Source organism: Sceloporus undulatus, chromosome 6, assembly GCF_019175285.1.
Source record: "Sceloporus undulatus isolate JIND9_A2432 ecotype Alabama chromosome 6, SceUnd_v1.1, whole genome shotgun sequence".
In the NCBI taxonomy this organism is placed as follows: domain Eukaryota; kingdom Metazoa; phylum Chordata; class Lepidosauria; order Squamata; family Phrynosomatidae; genus Sceloporus; species Sceloporus undulatus.
In genome coordinates this window covers 91,426,986-91,449,439 of record NC_056527.1, presented here as the reverse complement: position 1 = coordinate 91,449,439, position 22,454 = coordinate 91,426,986, and the positions used below count along the sequence as shown (strand labels likewise).

The window sequence follows — 22,454 nt, the reverse complement described above, 5'->3', positions numbered from 1 at the left end:
TACCTCCAAAGTGACTCGAAGCAGCTTTATTTTGGCCTGTCTGTAACAGGCCATAGTTACCAATAGAAAGGTACAAAGAGGAAGCATAATAAAGCAGGGTGCTCTGTCTGTGCCATCTTAGTCAACTGCCAGTAACCTTCATTCTTTCCAGGTGGTGGTCAGCAAAGCTGCTATGATTGTAAACCAGCTCTCCAAGAAGGAGGCATCACGCCGTGCTCTAATGCAATCACCTCAGATTGTTGCCGCTGTGGTTCGCACCATGCAGAATACCAGTGACTTAGATACAGCTCGCTGCACCACCAGCATCCTCCATAACCTTTCCCACCATCGTGAGGGGCTGCTCTCCATCTTTAAGTCTGGTGGTATCCCAGCTCTTGTGCGCATGCTCAGGTAATCCTGCAGCCCTTGGCATAGCTCAGCTTTTATCAGTTGCAGTTTTTCCTGTGTGTGCAGAACAAAAACTGTCCTTTTCCCTGCCTCCTCTGATTTGATTTTCCTGCTTGCATTGTGCCAGCTCCAGTCTGGATGAGAACCCAGTTCAGTTCTTACTTGTGTGCCTTTTCTTTAACACATTGCTATACCTAGCCTCCTCAAGCCATATTTAGGCTGGTGCAAAACAATACACAGTTATTTAAAACAATAACATCACATAGCCATAATACAAGTTCAGAACGATCACTAGGTATTGCTTTCTGTAGCCAGCAATTGGATTAAGATGGTTGGTGCCCTGGAACAGTTCCAAAAACAGGGGGGCTCTTTGCACCATATGGGTGAGCCACTTTAACAGTGGTAATGTAAAAAAGAGATAAATAAGCAAAATATACATGGCACAGCAACTGAGACAGCAGCCCAAAATCTTCATTCATGAACCCTTTTTCAGACCTGCAGCTTGGATGAGCTTAACTGCCTGACCCCATACACTTGTTACTCAAGTCACACACAAAATCTAGAGAGTAAGGGAGTAAGCATCGAGAGGTCTGGGAAGCAACTGAGGAATTAGAGAAAGCAAGAGACACCTTTTCCCCTCAGCACTGAGGCCCCTAGCCAGTGAGGGGCCTGGAGCAATTGCACCAATTGCATCATCGGGTCCTGGATGTGAAGACCAACCAAGAGAAACTTTAAGGGTTTGTAAAACCTCCCCAATGTTCCCAGGTGACATCAGCCATAGTTGCCATCATCTTTATGAGGGCTTTCAAATCTGAGCAATATATGGGACACTTACTCAGGCTGCTAACAATTGCATTCAGGTTGTTTGGGTTGTGATTAATTTGTCCCAAGGCTCAGCCTGACATTGGTGTTCACTTTCATTGTTTCTGTGCCCATAGAGAGTGCTATTCCCCTACCAGTGATTTATTGCAAGTAATTCTTATACCCCTGGGATCACACCACACAGTATTCAGGACACAGGGCACTTCAACCTTCTGTACCTCTCAAAATTAAGCATATGACCTATTCTGGATGCTGGGTTGGGTTGCCTCTGAGCTGCCCAACGATTGTTAGTTGGTAGTGCTTGAAGATTTTCACTTCTTCATGGTTTCTGTGAATCACACAATTTGGTTTTCCTGCACCTGCACAGAGTATATTTGGAACCTTCTAGAGCTATTATAAGCACTCCTGTTCTGGAAATTGTGTCTATTCATTTGCCATGGAAATCTTGCTAGGCACTTCAGCTGCAGCGGCACCTTGCCAACTGCAAGCCCACACTCAACTGGCACAAAATGGAGCTGAGTAGCAGCTGCCTTAATATGGAAGCGCTGGCTTTGTTTTTGGAAATGCAAGTCTCAGCGTGCCATAGCCAAGCCTTGCTTGGTTTCCCTGACACTTTCTTTGTAATTGATAAGTCCTGTAAATTCCAAATAACTCCTCTCTTTCCTATTTGCATGCCCCATTTTATCCATCCCCATGCAAAGACACACTGCCAATGGCTACCCCACAATAAAGTTTGGTAGTTTGCCACAAAAAAAAAATAACACCCACCACTTCACTTATAGATTTGGCTTTGGTTCCCATATTTGGGGAAATATGAGATATAAATAAAATAAAATAAAGAAATAAAGAAATTATAAAAATTTGAAGGGAGTGGACTGTAGCTTAAGCAGTAGGACAAGTACTAGATATACAGAAAGAAGCAAGCTCAGGGATCCTAGTGTCTGGCAGAGTAGAGATAGAAATAGGTTAGAATTCAGGACTAAACAACATGTTGCTCTTCTGGCTTTTAAAAGTACAAGTCTTATAAGGTGCAACTAGAACAGCCAATGGACAGGAACTGTGGGAGTCGTAGGCCGGATCATCAAGAGAGTGGCTGAGATGTACAAATTTGTGAGATGGAGCTTCACTCTCACTTCTTATAAGGGAACTGTATACTTCGTTAATGCAGCAGTTGAATCTATAAAAAAAAGCATCTTGGCTACTAGACCTGGGAAAGTCCTTTCTCTGACTGGGGGTTGTTACCACCAGCTTGTCAGCATAGACCTTACTGGGCTAGGTGAACCTTCAGTCATACCTTCTCTGTATACGGTAGTATCCAAACTCTTTAGGGCATCCTTCAGTTAAGATACATAAAACAGTAATTTCTTCCAGACTGCACCATCCTTAGTTGCGTGGGCTTGAGAATTGAAGACAAAGTGGATAATAGTAATGTATTCAATTGTTTTTTGTTGTAGTTTCAAATTTTACTATAATTTATACAGTTGGCCCTTGGTATCTTCTGAAGTATGGTTCTAGGATGCCCAGGGGATACCAAAATCCATGGATGCTCAAGTCCCATTATATACAATGGCAGAGTAAAATGGTGCCCTTATATAATGGCAAAATCAAGGTTTGCCTATTGGAATTTTATAAGTATTTTCAAATCGTGGATCCTTGAATCCATGGATAAAAAAATCCGTGGATAAGTAAGGCTGACTGTATTTATTTGGGGAACAGGAAGATTGCTACATGCCTTAAAATAACAGAAATTCTTTCTCTTGCCCCATTTTTCTCCCACTGCTTCCATACCTAGTTCTCCTGTGGAGTCAGTCTTGTTTTATGCCATCACCACCCTTCACAATCTGTTGCTATACCAGGAAGGGGCCAAGATGGCTGTGCGCCTGGCTGATGGGCTGCAGAAAATGGTCCCCCTGCTGACCAAGAATAATCCAAAGTTCCTTGCCATCACCACTGACTGCCTGCAGCTTCTTGCTTATGGGAACCAGGAAAGCAAGGTAAGGGAAAGGGAAGTCATGCTAAGTAACTAGAAGTCTTTATTTGTTGTGGGGTGGTGAGTGACTAATAATAATAATAATAATAATAATAATAATAATAATAATAATAATTTTTATTTATATTTCCCGCCTCCCCCTGCAGATCGAGGCAGGATTACAATATGATCTGAGGAAGCTGTTGCGTGAGCAAGTGTAGTGGATGGGGTTGCAGAGAAAGGAGAGAGTATTGCATTGGATCCAGACTTAATCATTCTTAGCATAGGCTCAGTGAATCCTGTCAGCTAAATTAGTTATTACTAACTTTCCCATTGATTTCAGTGAGTGTGCTGTAATCATGACTTTATTATAGCACTGGGAATCCACAATAATTCTGTTCCTAAGCAGCCTCATCAAGGCTTCCTTCCATTTTTTTTCTTCTTTTAAAAAGACAAGAGATGATATTCTGCTATACATTTAAAAAGCAGTTGTCAGTATTTTATATGACTGTAGCAGGAAAAGCAAGCAAAAGGTAGACCCCTGCCAAAAGCCTTCACAAATTAAAATGTTTTTACCCTTTTCTTTTTGCTAATGTGGCAGTGTAATTTAAACCAACCTGGACTATCCAATACAACAGAGGCAGGAAATGTGTAGCTTCCCAAATGGAGTGCAACCCCCAACATTCCTGTCCAGCGGTTGTACTGTTTAGGGCTGCTGGAAGGCTCCACAGTTCTACCTTTGCTTTATTAGTTACATTTATATCCTGACGTTATACCAGTGAACAAAAAGGGGATGGCATTCATGGCCACCTCCCCATTTATTCTTACAAAACATAGCAGTCATACTGAGAGAGGAAGTAGCAGGCCCAAAACACTCAATGAATTTCATGAGTCAGTGGAGTTGGGACCTGGAGTTTTCAAGTTCCAACCCAACACTCTAACCACTACATCACACTGGCTTTCAGGATACTCACAGAGTCTAGATCAACTGTTTGTGATGTGTGTTTGCTTTTTCAGCTCATTATCTTGGCCAATGGAGGCCCACAAGCTCTTGTTCAGATTATGCGGAGTTATACATATGAGAAGCTGCTGTGGACAACCAGCCGTGTCCTCAAGGTCCTATCTGTCTGTCCCAGCAACAAACCAGCCATTGTGGAAGCCGGTGAGTGGCTGCTGTGAGAGAACCCCTAGTTAGTGTGACAGGGTCCTTTGCCTGCCATTGTCACCTTTTGATTTTGCCTTGGTGTCTTAAGACAATCATTTACAACATCAGCTGAAGACCTTTCCATTCCATGGCAATCAGCTCTTTTCATGAGGTTTGCAAAGAATAAACTTTCTTGATCTCTACATGAAAGTTTATTCAGAACAACAAATGGGGTACAAGAAATGAGGGTAATATATCAGTGTGTCTGTGCCATGAAGGGAAGAGTGTATTTAAATGGCAGTGACAGTGGGTGTGCTAGCTGGGGGGTTCTGGGAGTTGTAATCCAAAATAATTTTTGCAGTTTCTAATAAATGGTTATATCCACCTCTTTCATGAAAACGTCAGAACAAGGAGCATGTGTTTCCCAGAGATATCTTATCCAGGAACTAGTAAAATATGTACCTTCTTAGCTTCACTATTGTTGTAGGATTAGAATAGATGAGCTGCTGCCCAGCTACAGTAGGACATTGATATAATCACACTAATACCTATGTGTCTTTTTTCTGGAGCACTGCACTGTTGGATTGTTGTGCCATGTAGATCTCCAGAAGGCTACAGCAACAATGATGGAACCACCATACTGACCACTAGAAGTGATGATGTATCATTTTTAAGCATCCCACTAGTTGTTGATGGTTTGGTTGGTTGTTTCAGGTTGTGGAACATCCTAATACAGCATGGAAGAGCCCCACAAGGAGTTATCTTTTCAAATGTCTTTTACAGCCAAGAAGCAAATTTTTATGGCTGAAAACCATAAACCTTTGGGTAGTTGCTGGTAATTCCAAAAGTCACATGCAATTCTCACCCCTGATTTAAAGATTCGCTTTTTTAATGTTAGTATGTAATAAATAAATAAATAAATAAATGGAAATATATTATTTGGAAATGTGTTGACATGCAAAATCTTAATAAGTGTTATCATTTAACATCTCTAACATGCAATAACTTGCTTCATTGCTTTAAGCTTTGCAAGATGCTGGTTGCAAAGTTATACTAAAAGTATTCAGCTATTTGACTTCCGGTGTGAGGGAGCTGCGAGGAGGCAGCAGGTACGAGGTGCTCCCAAACCTCGGAACCGTAACCTCCGCGAAAACGGTTCTTGGAGGAACGGGGAAGCAACCAACCCGTCCTTAACCGCCTTGGAGAAGAGGGGTTACCCAGGCAGCTCGTTGGGGGTTGCCAGCTGGAACCAGACTGGGGGGGGTAGGAGAAATCCCGGACCCCCGGGACTGAGGAGTGCGGCGACCGAAGAGCTGTGCCACCCGCTTTCGCAGCTGTTGTTTTCAGTGCAGCAGCAACCCGCACTTTACATTTCAAGTGGGAAGCAAGTAAGACAAGCGGCAAAAAGAATATTAAACACCTTATTTGTGCATCATTTTCCTAAATATCTGTTCCCATTAAGGACAGTATTTTGCTCAAGAGCATCAGAAGGAAAAGGAAAAGACAAAGAAAAGACGTTGGAAAAATAACTGGGAGAGAGGGAATAGAAGGGAAGGACTATTTGAAGCTTGAAAAGGGGAGCTAGAGAATAAAAATATAAATGAACATAATTTTGTAAAGATTTAGAAAAGGGATGAGAAATTAAAGGAATTAAAAGAAACCATTTGGAACTGTAACACCTGGAAGACAAGGCAAGGCATGGAGTGAAGGGGAGACAGGATTGAAAGCAGCTGGGGATACATGCTGGGAATGAGGACACTGAGCAAGAGACTAAAGAGAAACAAAAACTGAGAGAGCAACAGAGAGATATAAGGAATTTATTTTCTAGAAACATTTGACTTAACAGACAAAGAAACATAGTTTAAAAAGGACACAGTATATGGACTCTAGGCAAAAAGAAGAGCCAAGAAAGAGAAAGAGAAAAATTAGAGAGACAACAGCAACAACAATATTGTTTTGGGGCTTGGAAAGTGGAGTTTTAAAAGACTGTTTGGCAGAGCACATTAACAACCAAAGGCTGATACAGACCTGAGGACTTGGAACTTAAGTTTTGTTTTTCTTTTTAAAGAAGAACCATCAGAAAAGACCTAAGGGAAAGAAGAAGCTTAAGGGTAAAAGCCTCAAAGAACTAATTAGACTTAACAGACCCACAGGAAATTAAGAAGAGGAGAAGGTACTAAGCTCATGAACACAAGAGCAACAATAAGAAGAAAGGAAATAGAAAAGGAAAGAGTAAGACAGTGGCAACATTGGTGATACATATATATATATACTGACTACATATACATATATACTAAATTGTATCTTTAAAGAATAGAGTTGTTTATTAAATACCCTGTTATATATTGTGTGTCTCATAGCAGGGAAGGATAATAATCTCTCCCGTTAAGAATAGAAATAATAATTTGATTTTGGTAAACTGAAAGGGGAAGGGGTAAACAAATCTTTTTTTGTCATAAGCAACCCAGTCATATGTTACTGGGGAATTGCTGTTTTGTGGGAAGATATTATAGATATTATAAAAAGCAATAGTTTAAAGAGTATGCTGTAAAGGGTTTAAGTAAAACCTTAAATATCAGAACTTGGGGGCTATGGTGACAATATTACTGGTTGAAAGGATATAAACATAGTGATTAAGATAGAGATTGAATTTATTTTTGTACATGTAAGTATGGAGGTTGTTACATATTGAGAAGATTTTCATTGCCACTGAGCCTGAGAATTTGTATAGCTAGGTTTGGCTATAGGAAACCATAAGAAGAAAACAATTCAATGATAATTTTGTGGAATTTTGGATATTTACATTTGGTTTGAAAATATATGAGAAGATACTAAGGGACACTAAATCTAGAAGGGAAAATACAAATAGAACGTGACTTTGTATGTGGACTAAATAAACTCATATAGATCTTAGAATTGACATTAACTGAAAAAAGCTGAGTAAGCAAAGTAAGATAAGTGTAATTATTTATTTTAACAGATAATATTTTCTCTGTGGGATTTGAATATAGAGATACCTGCGCAGACTACAACCTAGTATTATAGTAAATATAGCAAACATAGCAAATTTGGTGTTTTGTTATGAGATTGTGTTTCTATAGGTATTACAATCATGGCATGGGAAGTGTAAAACAATCCAACCTTAAAAGGAGAAAAGTAATTGAAAGCAATTAATTTTCATTTATCTTAATGATTTATGGATAATAATTGATACAGATTGGAAATATGGCAACTGCTAGAAAAGTCACAGCACATCTCCAATCGCAACAATTGCAAAACAGAAGAGGTTCAACTGAAGATACAATGAGAATTATGGACCCCAACATGTTGCTTCTGGAGGAAATCAGAAATATAAGACAAGAGATGAAAGAAATGAGACAGGAGATGAAAGAGGATTTGAGGGAAACGAGTCAAGAAATGAGAGATGAAATTAAAGAAACGAGAGCTGAAATGAGGAGAGATCTGAAAAAAGAACTGGAGAATATAAGTAAAAAAATGGACAAAATGAATTCGGATATAACAAAAACACAAAGAGAAGTTGAAAAGACAAAAGAAAAGACTGCCATTATAGAAACAGAAGTCAAAGAACTGAAACAGAAACAGGAACATTTCCAACTGAGGGATTGGACAAATGAATTACGCTATAGAGACAGATGTATAAAAATTCGGGGAATCAAAGAAGAAAACAACGAGAACCTTACGGTAAAATTATTACCTTCACTCGCAGAATATATCGGAAGCTCTATAGAAAAGATGGAAATGGAAATCGATAAAACCTTCAGAATAAGCTCAAGACAGGCAAAAGACAGAGGAGTACCAAGAGATACGGTAATCTGTTTCTTAAGAACTTCAATGAGAGATTTGTTTATACAAAGAAGTTATGAAGAACAACTAAGAATTGAAAACACCACAGTAAAAATCTTTAAAGATATACCTCCACAAATAATGGCAGAGAGACAAAAGTATAAACCATTGACACAGATTTTGAAAATGATGGAGATAGATTATAAATGGGAAAGAATTGAAGGCGTTTCCTTCACTTACTTACAAAAAAGATATAGAATAGACAACATCGAAAAGGCAAAAGAAATGGAACAAAAATTAAGAAGAGAAAATAAAGATGGAGAGAAAAAGACATTCAAAGCAAGAGAATGGAAAGCAAACCGATATGGAGAAAAGAAAAAGGAGGAGGAGAAAAGCTACCAAGAAAACCAGAGGAAAGAAGACAACACAAATAATGATCTAGTAGCTGTCACTCCTGAGAAGGAAATCAGAAATGAAGACAAGGAAGAAGGACTTATTCTAATTAACTAAAGAACGTTTTAACAAATTTATTTTAAACAAGTGAAATAAAGTTGTTCAAGTGTAAATCAATAAACAATCTATAAGGAGAAAAAAAAGGGGCGGAAGGGGTGGAAAATAAACAAAATAAATACAAATACTTATATATATTCAAAGACTAAGCAAATAAAGCTATAATTAAAGGATTAAAGGAAAATGGTGATAAACATTATATCTTGGAACGTAAAAGGACTAAACTCCAAATACAAAAGAAGCATTATATTCCATCAACTAGAGAAATTAAAAGGAGACATTATATGTATTCAAGAAACCAGAATAAAGAATGAAGAAGCAAAATACATAAAAAACCCCAAACTAGGACAATGTTTTGTATCAACGGCAGACACAAGAAAAAGAGGAGTGGCGATATATGTAAGCAAAAAATATGAAGCAAGTGAGATCTTCAAAGACAAGCAAGGCACATACCTTGCAATAGAGGTTAAACTCAAAAACTTAACAGTACTCATTGTGGGAATATATGCCCCATTAGAGAACAAAGAAAAATACTATGAATTATTAGATAAAGAACTAAAAAATACTGAATATGAAAACATATTATTACTTGGGGACTTCAACGGAGTAATACAACCGGACATAGACAGAAAATCAAACTCAGGGAAACAAATTAAGAAAAATCAAGGAAAACTCCCTAAATCCTTCTTTAGGATTTTGGAAGAGTTTAACATGTATGATGTTTGGAGATACAAGTACAACCAAGCAAAGAACTATACCTTCTACTCAGAAGTGCATGATTCTTTCTCCAGGATCGATTACTTTATTGCAACAAAGGCATTATTACCACGAATAGAAGCGATGGACATTCTGTCTAAAACATCATCAGACCACAATCCAATTATATTAAAGCTATATGAGAAAAAACAGGAATATACATGGAAACTTAATAACGATTTATTAAGAGACGAAAACACAGTGAACAAAGTCAAAGAAGAATTAAAAATGTATTTTGACACTAATACAACAGAAGGAATGAGACACAAAGTGATTTGGGATGCAAGTAAAGCCTACATTAGAGGAGTATTTATAAAAATAAACTCAGAAAAAAGAAAAGAGGAACAAAAGAAAGAGAACGAGATACGAAGAGAATTACAAGAAAAAGAAGATGAATGGAAGAAAAAAGGGGACAAAAGAATCAAAATGGAAATACAAATTTTACAACAAAGATTGAAATCAATAGCAATTAAGGAAATACAAAAGAAACTCAGAGCATGTAAACAAAAACATTTTGAATTTGGTAATAAACCAAGCAAACTATTAGCGAATAAATTAAAAAAGGAAAAAGAAAAAAGACTAATAACGGAAATCTGTCATGAAGGAATAACAACCACCAACCAAGAAGCGATAAAAAGGATATTTCGTGACTACTATGGAAAATTATATGATAATCAATTACAGGAACAAGATAAGGAAAAAGAAACCAATATAATAGAAAACTACTTAAAAGAACAAAAGATAAACAAACTAACAGAAGAACAAAGAAAAGATCTAAACCGTGATATCACAAAAAAAGAGATAATAGAAGTAATAAAAAATATGAAACCGGGGAAAGCTCCAGGCCCGGATGGCCTACCATCCAATTACTATAAGCAAATGGTGGAAGTAGTAATAGAACCACTAATCAACGTATTGAATGATATTAAAAAAAATGGTTTACCAGAGACATGGAAGGACGCTTTCATAACTCTGATCCCAAAAGAGGGAAAGAACAGATTGGATGTTGGTAACTATAGGCCCATCTCCTTGATCAACACAGACTACAAAATTTTTGCAGCTACCATTGCAGGAAGATTAAAAAAAATCTTGCAGTCAAATATTCACAATGATCAAAACGGCTTCATACCCAACCGTCAAATTAAAGACAACTTAAGAACAGTAATAGACATCATAGAACACTTTGAATACCATAATGCAAAAAAATTGGGTATGATACTATTAGACGCCGAGAAAGCCTTTGACCGAGTGAAATGGACCTTTCTTTTTGAAGTTATTAAGAAAATGGAAATGGGTGCTAATTTTGACCTGTGGATACAAAATATATACAAGGAACAAAAAGCACAATTGATCATAAACAATGAAAAAACAGAAAGCTTTTATATCAAAAGAGGCACCAGACAAGGGTGTCCTCTATCCCCTTTACTTTTTGTAATTACTTTAGAATTATTAAATAATGCAATAAGAAATAATCCGGAAATAAAAGGTGTCTTGGCAAAAGATCAGGTATTTAAAATCAAAGCTTTCGCAGATGACATAATCTGTTTTTTGGAAAACCCGATTGTCAGCATTGATCATCTGAAAACAACGATAGAAGAATACGGAAAGGCATCTGGCCTTAAAGTCAACTATAATAAAACTGTCATGTTAACAAAAAATATAAATAAGGAAGAAGAGAAAGAATTAAGTGTAAAATCTGGATTCAAAATAGCGACTAAAACAAAATATTTGGGGATATATTTAACTAAAAACAACATTGATCTGCTTCAAAATAACTATAATAACACATGGAAGGAAATAGTGAAAGACTTAGGTAAATGGACAAAGTTGAAGCTATCATTCTCCGGAAGGATAGCAATCATCAAAATGCAAATTTTACCCAAACTTTTGTACATATTCCAAAATATCCCAATATTATCTGATGATAAAATTTTGGATAAATGGCAAAAGGACTTGACGAAATTTTTATGGGAGGGTAAGAAGGCAAGGATCAATTGGAAACTATTATCAGAAAGCAAGGAGAGAGGAGGATTTGCACTACCCAACATTAGGCTTTACTATCAAGCAATATGTCTACAGTGGATGGAGGACTGGGTAAATCTAGACAACCAAAGAATGCTTGCATTAGAAAGCAGCAACATGAGATTCGGCTTTCACGCCTTTCTATGGTATGAGAAAACAAAACACAATAAAGACTTTGAACATCATTTTATTAGAAGGGCATTGTTGAAAACTTGGTTAAAAATTAAAAAACAATTCTATGGGCAGATACCGTTGTGGGTGTCCCCACAAGAGGCGTTCCATTATAGATCAAAAAGAAAAGGAGAACCGTGGTTAAAATATGAAGAGCTATTATCATATGATAAAGAGGGGAACTTCAAATTTAAACCACAAGAACAGTTACAAAAAGAAGGGAAAAATATTCAATGGTTTACTTATAACCAGCTATATGAACAATTTAAGAAAGACAAGAAAACTTTGGGATTCACAAAAGATAAAAATGAACTAGACAAAATTCTCACAGAAAAAGGTAAAAAACACATATCCAAATATTATGAAATACTAAGAACGAGAAGCTTGGAAAATGAAATTGTAAAAGATGTAATGGTGAAATGGGCGCAAGATGTGGGTAAAACAATAGAATTAGAAGCATGGGAAAAAACATGGGAAAAATCCAACAGATTCACTCTCAATCAGGACTACAAGGAGAACTTCCTTAAAATGATGTACCGCTGGTACATGACACCTGTTAAATTAAATAAAATGTATAATATTGGCAACACAAAATGCTGGAAGTGTCATAGACCGGAAGGCTCTTTCATTCATCTATGGTGGAAGTGTCCTAAAGCTCAAAGATATTGGAAGGAAATACAGGAGCTGATGGTAGAAATACTAAACATCAAGATTCCACTAGAACCCCTTACATTCCTACTGAACATGACACATAATCTTAAAATAGAGAAAAACAAAGAGCGTATAATTTTATACATGCTGACCTCAGCAAGAATAGAATATGCAAAATTATGGAAACAAGAATCTATTCCATCAAAAGAAGAATGGTTTGTAAAATTAAGGGAAGCAATGGATATGGATATCTTAACTGCTGCTTTGCGGGATGTAAATAAAAAGGAGGTGGAGAAGGATTGGAACTGTGTTAAGTTATATAGCGTTATATATGGTTGGAAATTTGATTAGAACTAGGGAAAACATAAGGAAGTGATTACAAAGAAATAGTAAAAGAAAACGGTTCGAGGAACAAGTTATTATTATTATTATTATTTTTGTTCTGTTTTTTGCCCTTCTGTTTTTGGGAAATCCTTTTCTTAGTAAAACATTGTAACAAAGCTGGGAAAAAGGGAACATTTTCTGTATAAAGAAACAAAGGAAAAATGACAATGGAAAATGAATCTATAAGTTAAATGAAAAGGTGTATGCACTTGAAGAAGGAAGGTTCAGAACTATGTAAATGGAAGCATCTGAAAACAGCTTTATGTTTTTAACGTGTTTGTCTTATAGTTAGGGTTTATATGTTTACATGTTTGTATTGTATGGTATTGTGTGGTGTTATGTATTCCAATGTTGTATGTTAATTGTCTTTATTAAATAAAATATATATTTAAAAAAAAAAAAAAAGTATTCAGCTATTTCCTGATAGAGATGCCAGAATTGAATTCTAGAAAAACTAAATTCCAGTTACAGTATATGGTGGTAGTGCCAGCACGTGTAGCGGTTTGAATGTTGGACAAGGCCATGGAAACCTGCTGGGTGATCTTGGACAAGTCACACTCTCTCAGATTGAGAGGAAAGCAAACACAAACCCCTTCTGAACAAATCTTGCCAAGAAAATCCTGTGATTTTCCTGCCTTAGGGTCTGTATAAGTCAGAAATTACTTGAAGGCACCCAACAATAAGTGGTAGCTTGCCATTATCTGAACCAGCTTCCATAACCAGTTGCCTTGCAGATTTTTTGGAATACAACTCCAGTCCTCCCCATCCACCAAGGTCATGCTAGCTGAGCATGATAAAAGTAGTAGTCCCACATATGTAGCAGCCACCATGCTGGAGAAGGCTGACCTGCTCTGAATGTAACCTTCAATCTTTTCACGACTGTCCTTTTTGTCTCTTCAAGTCATGCAAAGCAGAATGATAACTCTGCATTTATCTTGTGCTTCTCCTCCTCCCCCACTGGCAGGTGGTATGCAAGCCCTGGGAAAACACTTGACCAGTGCCAGTCCTAGGCTTGTGCAGAACTGCCTTTGGACTCTGAGGAACCTCTCAGATGTGGCCACAAAGCAGGTAAGCAATATCCTTTTCCCAAGAAGCCATTTATTTGAATGTTGATCACTGCCTAATATAGTTGTATATACTCACTGCAGACCCTGATCAGCAATCTGTTTTAGGCAGGACTGCTAGAAAATGGGATTGAGCATGAAGATCAGCAGTAATGCAAGGATCCATTCCCTTTACAAAGTTATAGTGCTGGCAAATCCTGATGTTGATTTTTCCCTTAGCCTTCTCTTTGTTTCTGGATTAGCTGCTGGAGGCTGGTTGGTGTCCCTCTGAGGTCATACTTGTTCCAAGGCCTTTCAACTGATAACATCCCCCCCCTTTATCTTTGGCTTCTGATTTGTAGAGTTGCTAATAGACATCTCATGAACTCTCTGCCCCATCCCCTACAGGAGGGTCTTGATGGTGTCTTGAAGATCCTGGTTAACCAGCTGAGCTCAGATGATATCAACGTGCTGACCTGTGCCACTGGCACCCTCTCCAACCTGACATGCAACAACAGCAAGAACAAAACCCTAGTGACCCAGTCAAATGGGGTAGAGGCCCTGATACACACCATACTCCGGGCAGGAGACAAAGAAGATATCACTGAGCCAGCGGTCTGTGCTCTGAGGCACCTAACCAGCCGACACCCTGAGGCTGAGATGGCCCAGAACTCTGTGCGGATCAATTATGGCATCCCTGCCATTGTTAAGCTTCTCAATCAGCCCAATCAGTGGCCGTTGATCAAGGTATGGGTGTAGAGGGGCAGTGGCTGAGCATTTATGTGTTCCACATAATGCAGTCTGGAGTGTGTGTTTGGAGAATAGTGTTGAGTAAATGGCAACTGTGGAGGCAGGCTACATATGTACTTGGCACCTGTGTTGTGATGTGATATGATGTGGCTCTGTGCATGAGCTACAAACTAGAACATTTCCATTTCAAGCCATAGTCTGGCTGTGGAAGTTGATAGAGACAAGCCATCCTCTTTTTTCTGTGTTTAGTTTTCCAGCTTTGTACCTGTAATATGGGGATGAATAATAATACCAGCCAACCTTATATCCTGTTGTAAAGAATATTACTTAGACTAGGGATGGAGAGCACTAGACCTTCTTGATGTTTTAGCCTACAATTCCCTTCACTCAACAGTGCCAACGGTAAGGGATTATGGGGAAGGCCAAAGGTCCCCCATCCCAGCTTCAGTTGATATTTTGAACACTTAAAGTGTAGGTGGTAATATTTATAAGAATGATACCAACAAGAGATGAGGTGCCTAAGTGGAGTTAGAGAACTGGCTTTTTCATTAGAAGTGTGTAAGAAAGTATGAGAGGGAATCGGGTAGAGAGAATTGTTTTTGTTAGCCAGTGAGAGCTGGACTTTCTGGGGAGCTCTTCTATTGTGACCCTGATTCAGAGCAAAGGAGCCTGGGTTGCATTGGTCTATTGTTCTTTCCTTGCTACAATCAAATGGCAGAACACCTACCACGATCTTCAAGTGGCTTAGCTCTGCAGCAGTGTTTTGAACTTGCACCTTTCTTATCCTTTGCTTACAGGCTACCATCGGCCTCATCCGTAACCTGGCCTTGTGCCCCGCCAACCATGCCCCCTTGCAGGAAGCTGCTGTTATCCCACGCCTGGTCCAACTTTTGGTGAAGGCTCATCAAGATGCCCAGCGTCACGCAGCAGCTGGCACACAGCAACCATACACGGTGAGAAGACTGGAGAATATGGGTGGAAGCTACCTTTGTTGGATGACTTCTGCTTTGAGACTTAGAAACTCTGAACATTTAGTCATCCTGGGTGTAACTTTGAATTGGCTGCTTTGTGGGATGTGGGATCCAGGCAGGACTGCCAATTAGGTCTCTAATGGTTCTCTTGCTAATTCAGGATGGAGTGAAGATGGAAGAGATAGTGGAAGGCTGTACGGGCGCACTGCACATTTTAGCTCGCGACCCCATGAATCGAATGGAAATCTTCCGCCTAAATACCATTCCACTCTTTGTGCAGGTGAGAGCATCTAAATGGATTGGGAGTGGGAAGAAATGAATGTGGGTAGAAACAGGTGCTTTGATTCTTATGGAGTTAATGGGGTGTACAGAACTAGGCTTGGAGCAGAGATCTTGATTCAAATCCCCTTTTTATTACAAAGCCTGCTGGATAACCCTGGGCCAGTCACCATTTCAGCTCAGTTTAATGCAGCTTAACAATTGTGATGTTAAAATGTGGTACCACTTCCATATATCATTGTAAGGACAGCAAAATATAGATGTGATGGATATCATGATGGGAAACAAGGCCAGCGCCTGGAAAAGTTAGAGGGGTTGGGAATTACAGCTCCAGAAATCCTTCAGCTGGCTTAGCCACTGTCCCCCAAAATCTTACTTTTTCAAAGCTCTAAATAGGGCAGATCCTTGGGTAGCTTTGTCAGTCTGCTAATGGCTTTGCTTGTCTTCCCACAACACTTCTGTCTCTTGGTTTACATTCATTCTTGGTAAGCACTGCCATATTGTATTCATGTCATGTTTATCAACCACTGACAACAGTACGTAAAACAAATCTTTGTAGTCTCTGCCAGCAGGCTTAATATCAAGAATAACTGCTCTGTGTGAGGAAGGAATGGGAGAAAGGAGGCAAGGCAAATGGGATGAAGTGGAAACATTCCATGGCTTATTTTCCCTTTCGTTTGCTTTTTCCCAATCTCAGCTTCTATATTCTCCAGTGGAGAACATCCAGCGTGTAGCTGCAGGTGTGCTCTGTGAGCTGGCCCAGGATAAAGAGGCAGCTGATGCCATTGACGCAGAGGGTGCCTCTGCTCCACTGATGGAGCTTCTGCACTCCAGGAATGAAGGCACAGGTACAGTCATGGATACATGTGAATGCTACTTCACACCCTTTCACTCCACATGCAGCCATCTTCTGCTGTCTGAATGTTCCACATTCCCATGGTACAAGGGTGGGAGGCCTTTGGCCACCCAAATGTTACTGTTGCCTATGCTGAGTGGGTTTTACCAGATTTATAGATCAAAATAGTTTGAGGGCCAATGGTATCCCTTTTCTGACATAGTAACTTGATGAGATCTGCATAAAAAAACTTGTGTGTTTCACGTAGCAATGTCTCCTATTGCTAGCCCCCACTCCACCCCCAGCCAGTTTACTTTCCAACATGGTCATTTCTGGATTGTTGGAAGTCAGCTGATCACTGGTATTGCATCCAGTTATTTTCCTTTAGCTGGGTGTGCCGTGACAGACACCAGCAGAAATCTGAGAAGTCCCAGTACATCCCTTCAGATAACATCCTTGCACCTAAAGGAAACTAGCTGCCTGCATTGCTGATCCCTTTGCTCTCCAGCAACTAGAAAATAGCCATTTGGGGGGTGGGATTGGTCATTGCATGGTCAGAATAGAATTCTGAACTACTCAGTGATGGGAAAAGGGAGTTGCAATGTCATAAGGCAGACTTGCAAAACTGTACCAGCCTAGCCTAATTATCTAGTACTGACAAACCTAGATAACAAATATTGAAAAAGTAATTAAATGTGTGAGCATAACCAGCAGGGGAGGTGCAAGACTGCACATGGCTAACTGAAGTAAAGTCATGCCAACTGTTTTCAGAGAAAGGGAGCTGGAAAAGATTGATTGTATTTGTACTCTTCAGTAAGATGGGAAAGAGATTGGTTAGAAGAAAGATGCTGTGTTTTTCCTAGTTAAATGTTCAAGTTGGAGAGAAGTACCTAGTTTAGATTTTCAGTAATTTTGTTGGAGACAGAAAGTAGATGAGATTTGCTGACTTTGTTCAATTAGCCATCTTTACTGCAACAAAGGATTCAGAAGTTATAGAAGAATAACATGGATGATCTCATAAATGGGAATAATAGAAATTTATGACACTAAATGGTACAGAGTGTGAAGTCATACGTTTTGAAGACAAGCAGTTGGATTTATTGATCAAAAAGATAGATGAGGGAAGAGATCTTGGGGCTACTTGCAAGAGGAGTTTGAACTGAATTTTAACCTGTTGGCTCCATAATAATAAATACAGTTTTTGGATGCACTTCTGATAAGTATAAAGAAGGGTAAATGTGGTACCCTTGCAGTGGTGGAACTCGACTGAGACAGAACAAAGGAAAGTGACGAAGGGGCAGTTCACACAGCCTGCAAAGTTGAGTGGTAAAGCTTTTGCTGCAATCACTGAGGAAAATGGAGAGGATCTGTGGAGTTTGCATAGTTTAATATTTGTCCTATGTGATGTGGGGAAACTTGCTTACAGAAAAATAGAGCACACTGAAGAGAGCAATATGGTGAACCTTTATTTCAGAAGATTAGTTTTCTGTGTACAGAGGTGTCCCCTCTCTCCCTCCCTCCTTCTCTCTCTATCTTCCCTTCAGTGAGCTTTCAAACACAACCACTCTCATCCCCTAAAATTGTACAGTCTAGGAAAGGCTTTACCATAGAGTAAACTGGCTTAGAAAATAATTGCAGGTACAGAGATCAGAAATAATGAGCAGAGATTTATAGACTGCTCTTTTACAGATAAGGAAACCAAAGCAATTGAGTGCAGAACAAATACCTGAAGGTGGAAAAAACATGGCGGACAGTTGCCAACATATGGTGGTTGACAGTAGTGGGAGGAGGGAGTTCTTAAAGGGTCTCTTGTTCTTTCTCCAGCCACATACGCAGCAGCTGTGCTGTTCCGCATTTCTGAAGACAAGAACCCTGACTATCGGAAACGTGTCTCTGTGGAACTTACCAACTCACTCTTCAAACACGACCCTGCTGCTTGGGAAGCTGTGAGTGTCGGGAAATGGGAGCATGTTGATAGTCTATGTCTCTCTTTCTCAGTTGTTTGAAAAATTAATATTCTTTTAAGAATTTAGGTGAAATTGATGAGTGGTTTTAAAATAACAAAGTGTTCAAAGTAACACCTAGACCAGTTGACAGTAGTGCTCCATTTTTAAAACAAAACAAACCTATTCCTCCCCAGTCAGTTTCAGACACAAAACTTGGAAGCATCTTGGAGGTCAAGCATTTGGGTTTGAATGGCTTCAATGTGAATCTTCATTTCAGTTCTGAGTGGGGTACTTCCCCTGAGTACCTGCACCCTCACATTTACAGGCTGATTGCAGAGAAGGAAGATGAATTGTGGGGAAGGACAGGAAACCATGGCTGATCTTCACTACACATGAAAAGTGGGGTTGAACAGACATGGGCGCTCTTTCCCTCTTCAATCCTGCCCACCCCCACCTCTGGAAAGCAGGGAAGCCAAGAAGCCTTCTTGGTGACTTGGCAGAAGTTCTTTACATCAAGTGAGGAATGGGTACACAGGCACCCTTTGCCTCTTCAATCCTTCTCCATACTCCCCACCTCTGGTGACTTGGTAAAAACAGGCAGGGAGCTCTCAACAGTCTGTACAGAGAGAAGCTTTTTTAAAAAGCACCAACTCCTCTGTTATCTCCAGAAGTCTTTTGCAATGCCTCGGAAGAAATATGGCAGCAATGGTGTCCCTTTAGAATTTCTTTAGTGTTTCACTGCCACAGCAGAGAAGTGACCTCTCTTCACCATGGATATTAGATTCAGAAAAAGGAGTGAAGACAGGAGAAAGCAACATTAACAACCTAAGATATGCAGACAGCATCATAATATTAGCAGAAGACATTCAGGAATTTGAACAGTTAATAAGGAATAAAAAATAATGACCACAGAAGAAATACATAAATTCAATCTAGACAACGAGGAAATTGAAATAGTCAAAGAATTTCCATATCTAGGATCAAACATTGACCAAAATGGAGACTGCAGTCAAGAAATAAGAAGACTTCGAATGGGAAGAGCAACTATGAAAGAACTGAAAGAGATATTGAAGAGCAAAGACATACAACTGAGCACTAAAATCAGAATCATTCAGGCCATTGTATTTCCAGTTACCATGTATGTATGTTAGAGCTGGACAGTGAAGGAAGCAGGCAGAAAGAAAACTCATTTGAAATGTGGTGCTGGAGAAGAGTACTTAGATACCAAGAAAACAAACAAATGGCTTCTTGAACAGATCCGACCAGGGCTCTCCTTAGAAGCTAAGACAATCAAATTGAGACTTTTGTACTTGGGCCACATAATGAGAAGGCACAAATCACTAGAAAAAACAATAATGCTAGGTAAGGTAGAGGGTTGAAGAAAGAGGAAGATCACAAACCAGATGGATAGACTCAACCAGGGGGTTATGGGCAGGGGTTTGCAGAATCTGCAAGGCAGTGCAGGGTAGGGTTTCTTGGAGATGTCTCATCCTCAGGGTCGCCATGAGTTAGAACCAACTCAAGAGCAGCTGACAACAACCGATATATGGTAGATTTTTGTGGGTTTTTCGGACTGTGTGGCCATGTTCTAGAAGACTTTATTCCTGATGTTTCACCAGCATCTGTGGCTGACATCTTCAGAGAATGCTATGGGCTGGCCAAGCCTTTTGTTCTGCCTAATGGCTTCTTTTAAATGTGATTTTTCCAGCAGTGTTTAAGGATAAGTGTGGCCAACTCAGGGGTGCTCAGATGTTGTTGGACTGCAATTCCTATTAGTCTTTACTATTAGCTATGCTGGCCAGGGCTACTGGGAGTTGCTGTCTTGTAACATCCAGAAGGCCACTGTTTGTTTTCACTCCTGTTTTAGGAAAACCTCCCTGTAGTGGGTATCTCACACTGAGAACCAGCATATATGTGGGCCACTTTATAATTGGATCTTTCAACAGCTTCTGCTTTTATGTAAATGCAGCTGCATGGCTCAGGAGGAGATCCCCCCCCCCCGCTTGCCAATTGTAAAATCTGGCAAAACCAGGGAAATCTGATCAGGAAAATGGCACCAGCTAAAAGCTTTACACTCCCTTGCCCCTCTTGAACCCTACTATCTCTCTCCCAGCACCACTGCCTCCATTACATTGGGAGCAACAGCTGTGTTCCACTAAAGAATACAGTGTTGAGACATCATTGGGGTGTCTCACTTCCTTTGTGACAGTGGCAAGGTGGTCAGCATCCTATGTGAACTTGAGTGTGCCCAATTACCTTAAAACAAATGCAATCCAATCAGATGTTTGCGTAACTCAGTATTCCTTTTCTTCAGTGACTGATTCTCTTTCCTTGGAAAACATGTTTCCCCAATCTGACATCTCATATAGTTGTTTTCAGTGTCGAACCTCAGTCTTTGTGACTGGCGCCTGTTCTGGGGTGTGTCACTTCCCAAGGAATTTGGGAAGGGTAAAGATAAGCAAAGGGACTGCTTACTGAGAAACAGGGAGAGGGAAAAGGTTTCAAAGCAGTCTTAGGACATCCACCTGTTAATCAGTTATTTATCAAGCATAGTCTTGGATCCTGTCCAAGGATGGGAATGCTGATTTGCCAGGGCCATGACATTTTCAGGGACTGAGCAGAACAGATGCTTGATGCGCTAAATTCCAGCATCTGGGTTTGCTTCCCAACACTTTAGCTCCATTGCCATCCTACTTTTTGAACATTATCAGTAAAGGTTGACAGTTCTTTCATTAGCCCACAAAATGGTTGTCCTTGAGGTTGCCATAGGAAACAGGAGTTTGGACTATCTCCATAGCATCCTTCAGTAGTGACCCCTTCTGGCAAGTTTAGGTTAGCTCATGACCTCGGCGAGGCTTCTGTCACCATGTTGTGTGAACAACCATCTGTCTTCTCTCTGCAGGCCCAGAGCATGATACCTATTCACGAGCCATATGGGGATGGTAAGTATGAACTGCCAGACTTTCTCTTGAAGTGTGACTGTAATGAATGAGAAAAAGCCAAATGGTCTTTTCCAGAGCGTAGATGCAGAAAGAGATATGCAAAGCAGTTACACAGTTTATTTATTTTTATATATAATTTTAATGCACCAAGTAAATGCACAATTCTTAAACACATATAGTACTTTTTCATTATATCTTTAAAAAAGCAAACAAACATTACCTATCATCTAAAAACTGAAAATAAGTAATCCTCTATAATTATTATCCAGTTTTCTCCTTACTGTCTTGTTAAATGTAAATAATATATATTAAATCTTATAACAACTTTAAATGAAAAATAAATTGTATGTAGCTAAATTACCTCCTTCTTGTTTTTGTTGCAGTTAACCATACCATATAAGGCTTCTTCATTATCTAAATTTTCCAAGTCTGCCACATTGTATATTCTACCTATAAGCAACCATGAACATGTTATAGTTCTTTAAAAATAAAAAAAATCTTAACTTATTTTTAAAGAACTATAACATGTTCAGACCTCTCCATCTTTTCCCCCAATATTTCACTATCGGATCTTTGTGGAACATACATGCAGAAAGAGAGACATGCAAAGTAGTTAAACAGTTTTAACTTGTGTGTAGAGATGTGAAGGCCCAGAAACACAGGTTGGGAAGGGAAATACCCCTGAAAACTTTTTAGGGAAATGTGTATGTTTCACTTTTTACCAGTAACTATTTTTGTCCTTTCAGTTAAGGATGGAAAACTTGGTTTTTTCCTGAGATGTTTCAGTCTCTAAATCTCTAGTTATGTTTCAGGTGCTTTAAATCTTAAGCAGACTAGTGCTATTTTTAAACAAGAATTACTCTCATCCTCATCCACTGAAGAGCATTGTATTATAAATTCCGTGCAGCACAAGGTGGAATGAATTGCAATAATTGCTTCTACAGCTATCAGAGTAATTTATGGAGTATGATAGAAATTGTGCTATTTACCTACTTAATATTAACCTTGTATTACTTTCTCCTTTTTATGTTACAATAGAACTGGATGCAGGGTATCGGGGCATGTACT

General features: G+C 39.2%; 1 protein-coding gene across 1 annotated transcript in view; it reads left to right on the top strand.

Annotated features, from left to right (window-relative positions):
- The first annotated feature begins 142 nt into the window (after nucleotides 1-142).
- LOC121933653 (junction plakoglobin) overlaps nucleotides 143-22,454 on the top strand; it is a 22,638-nt gene continuing 326 nt past the window's right edge. The window contains exons 1-11 of the mRNA XM_042473636.1: nucleotides 143-390; nucleotides 3,002-3,203; nucleotides 4,196-4,340; nucleotides 13,585-13,688; nucleotides 14,072-14,410; nucleotides 15,211-15,366; nucleotides 15,545-15,664; nucleotides 16,361-16,511; nucleotides 18,323-18,444; nucleotides 21,347-21,386; nucleotides 22,425-22,449. Of these exons, the coding sequence (XP_042329570.1) occupies nucleotides 173-390; nucleotides 3,002-3,203; nucleotides 4,196-4,340; nucleotides 13,585-13,688; nucleotides 14,072-14,410; nucleotides 15,211-15,366; nucleotides 15,545-15,664; nucleotides 16,361-16,511; nucleotides 18,323-18,444; nucleotides 21,347-21,386; nucleotides 22,425-22,449 (1,622 nt within the window). The 5' untranslated portion in view covers nucleotides 143-172. The remainder of the gene's footprint in view (nucleotides 391-3,001; nucleotides 3,204-4,195; nucleotides 4,341-13,584; nucleotides 13,689-14,071; nucleotides 14,411-15,210; nucleotides 15,367-15,544; nucleotides 15,665-16,360; nucleotides 16,512-18,322; nucleotides 18,445-21,346; nucleotides 21,387-22,424; nucleotides 22,450-22,454) is intronic.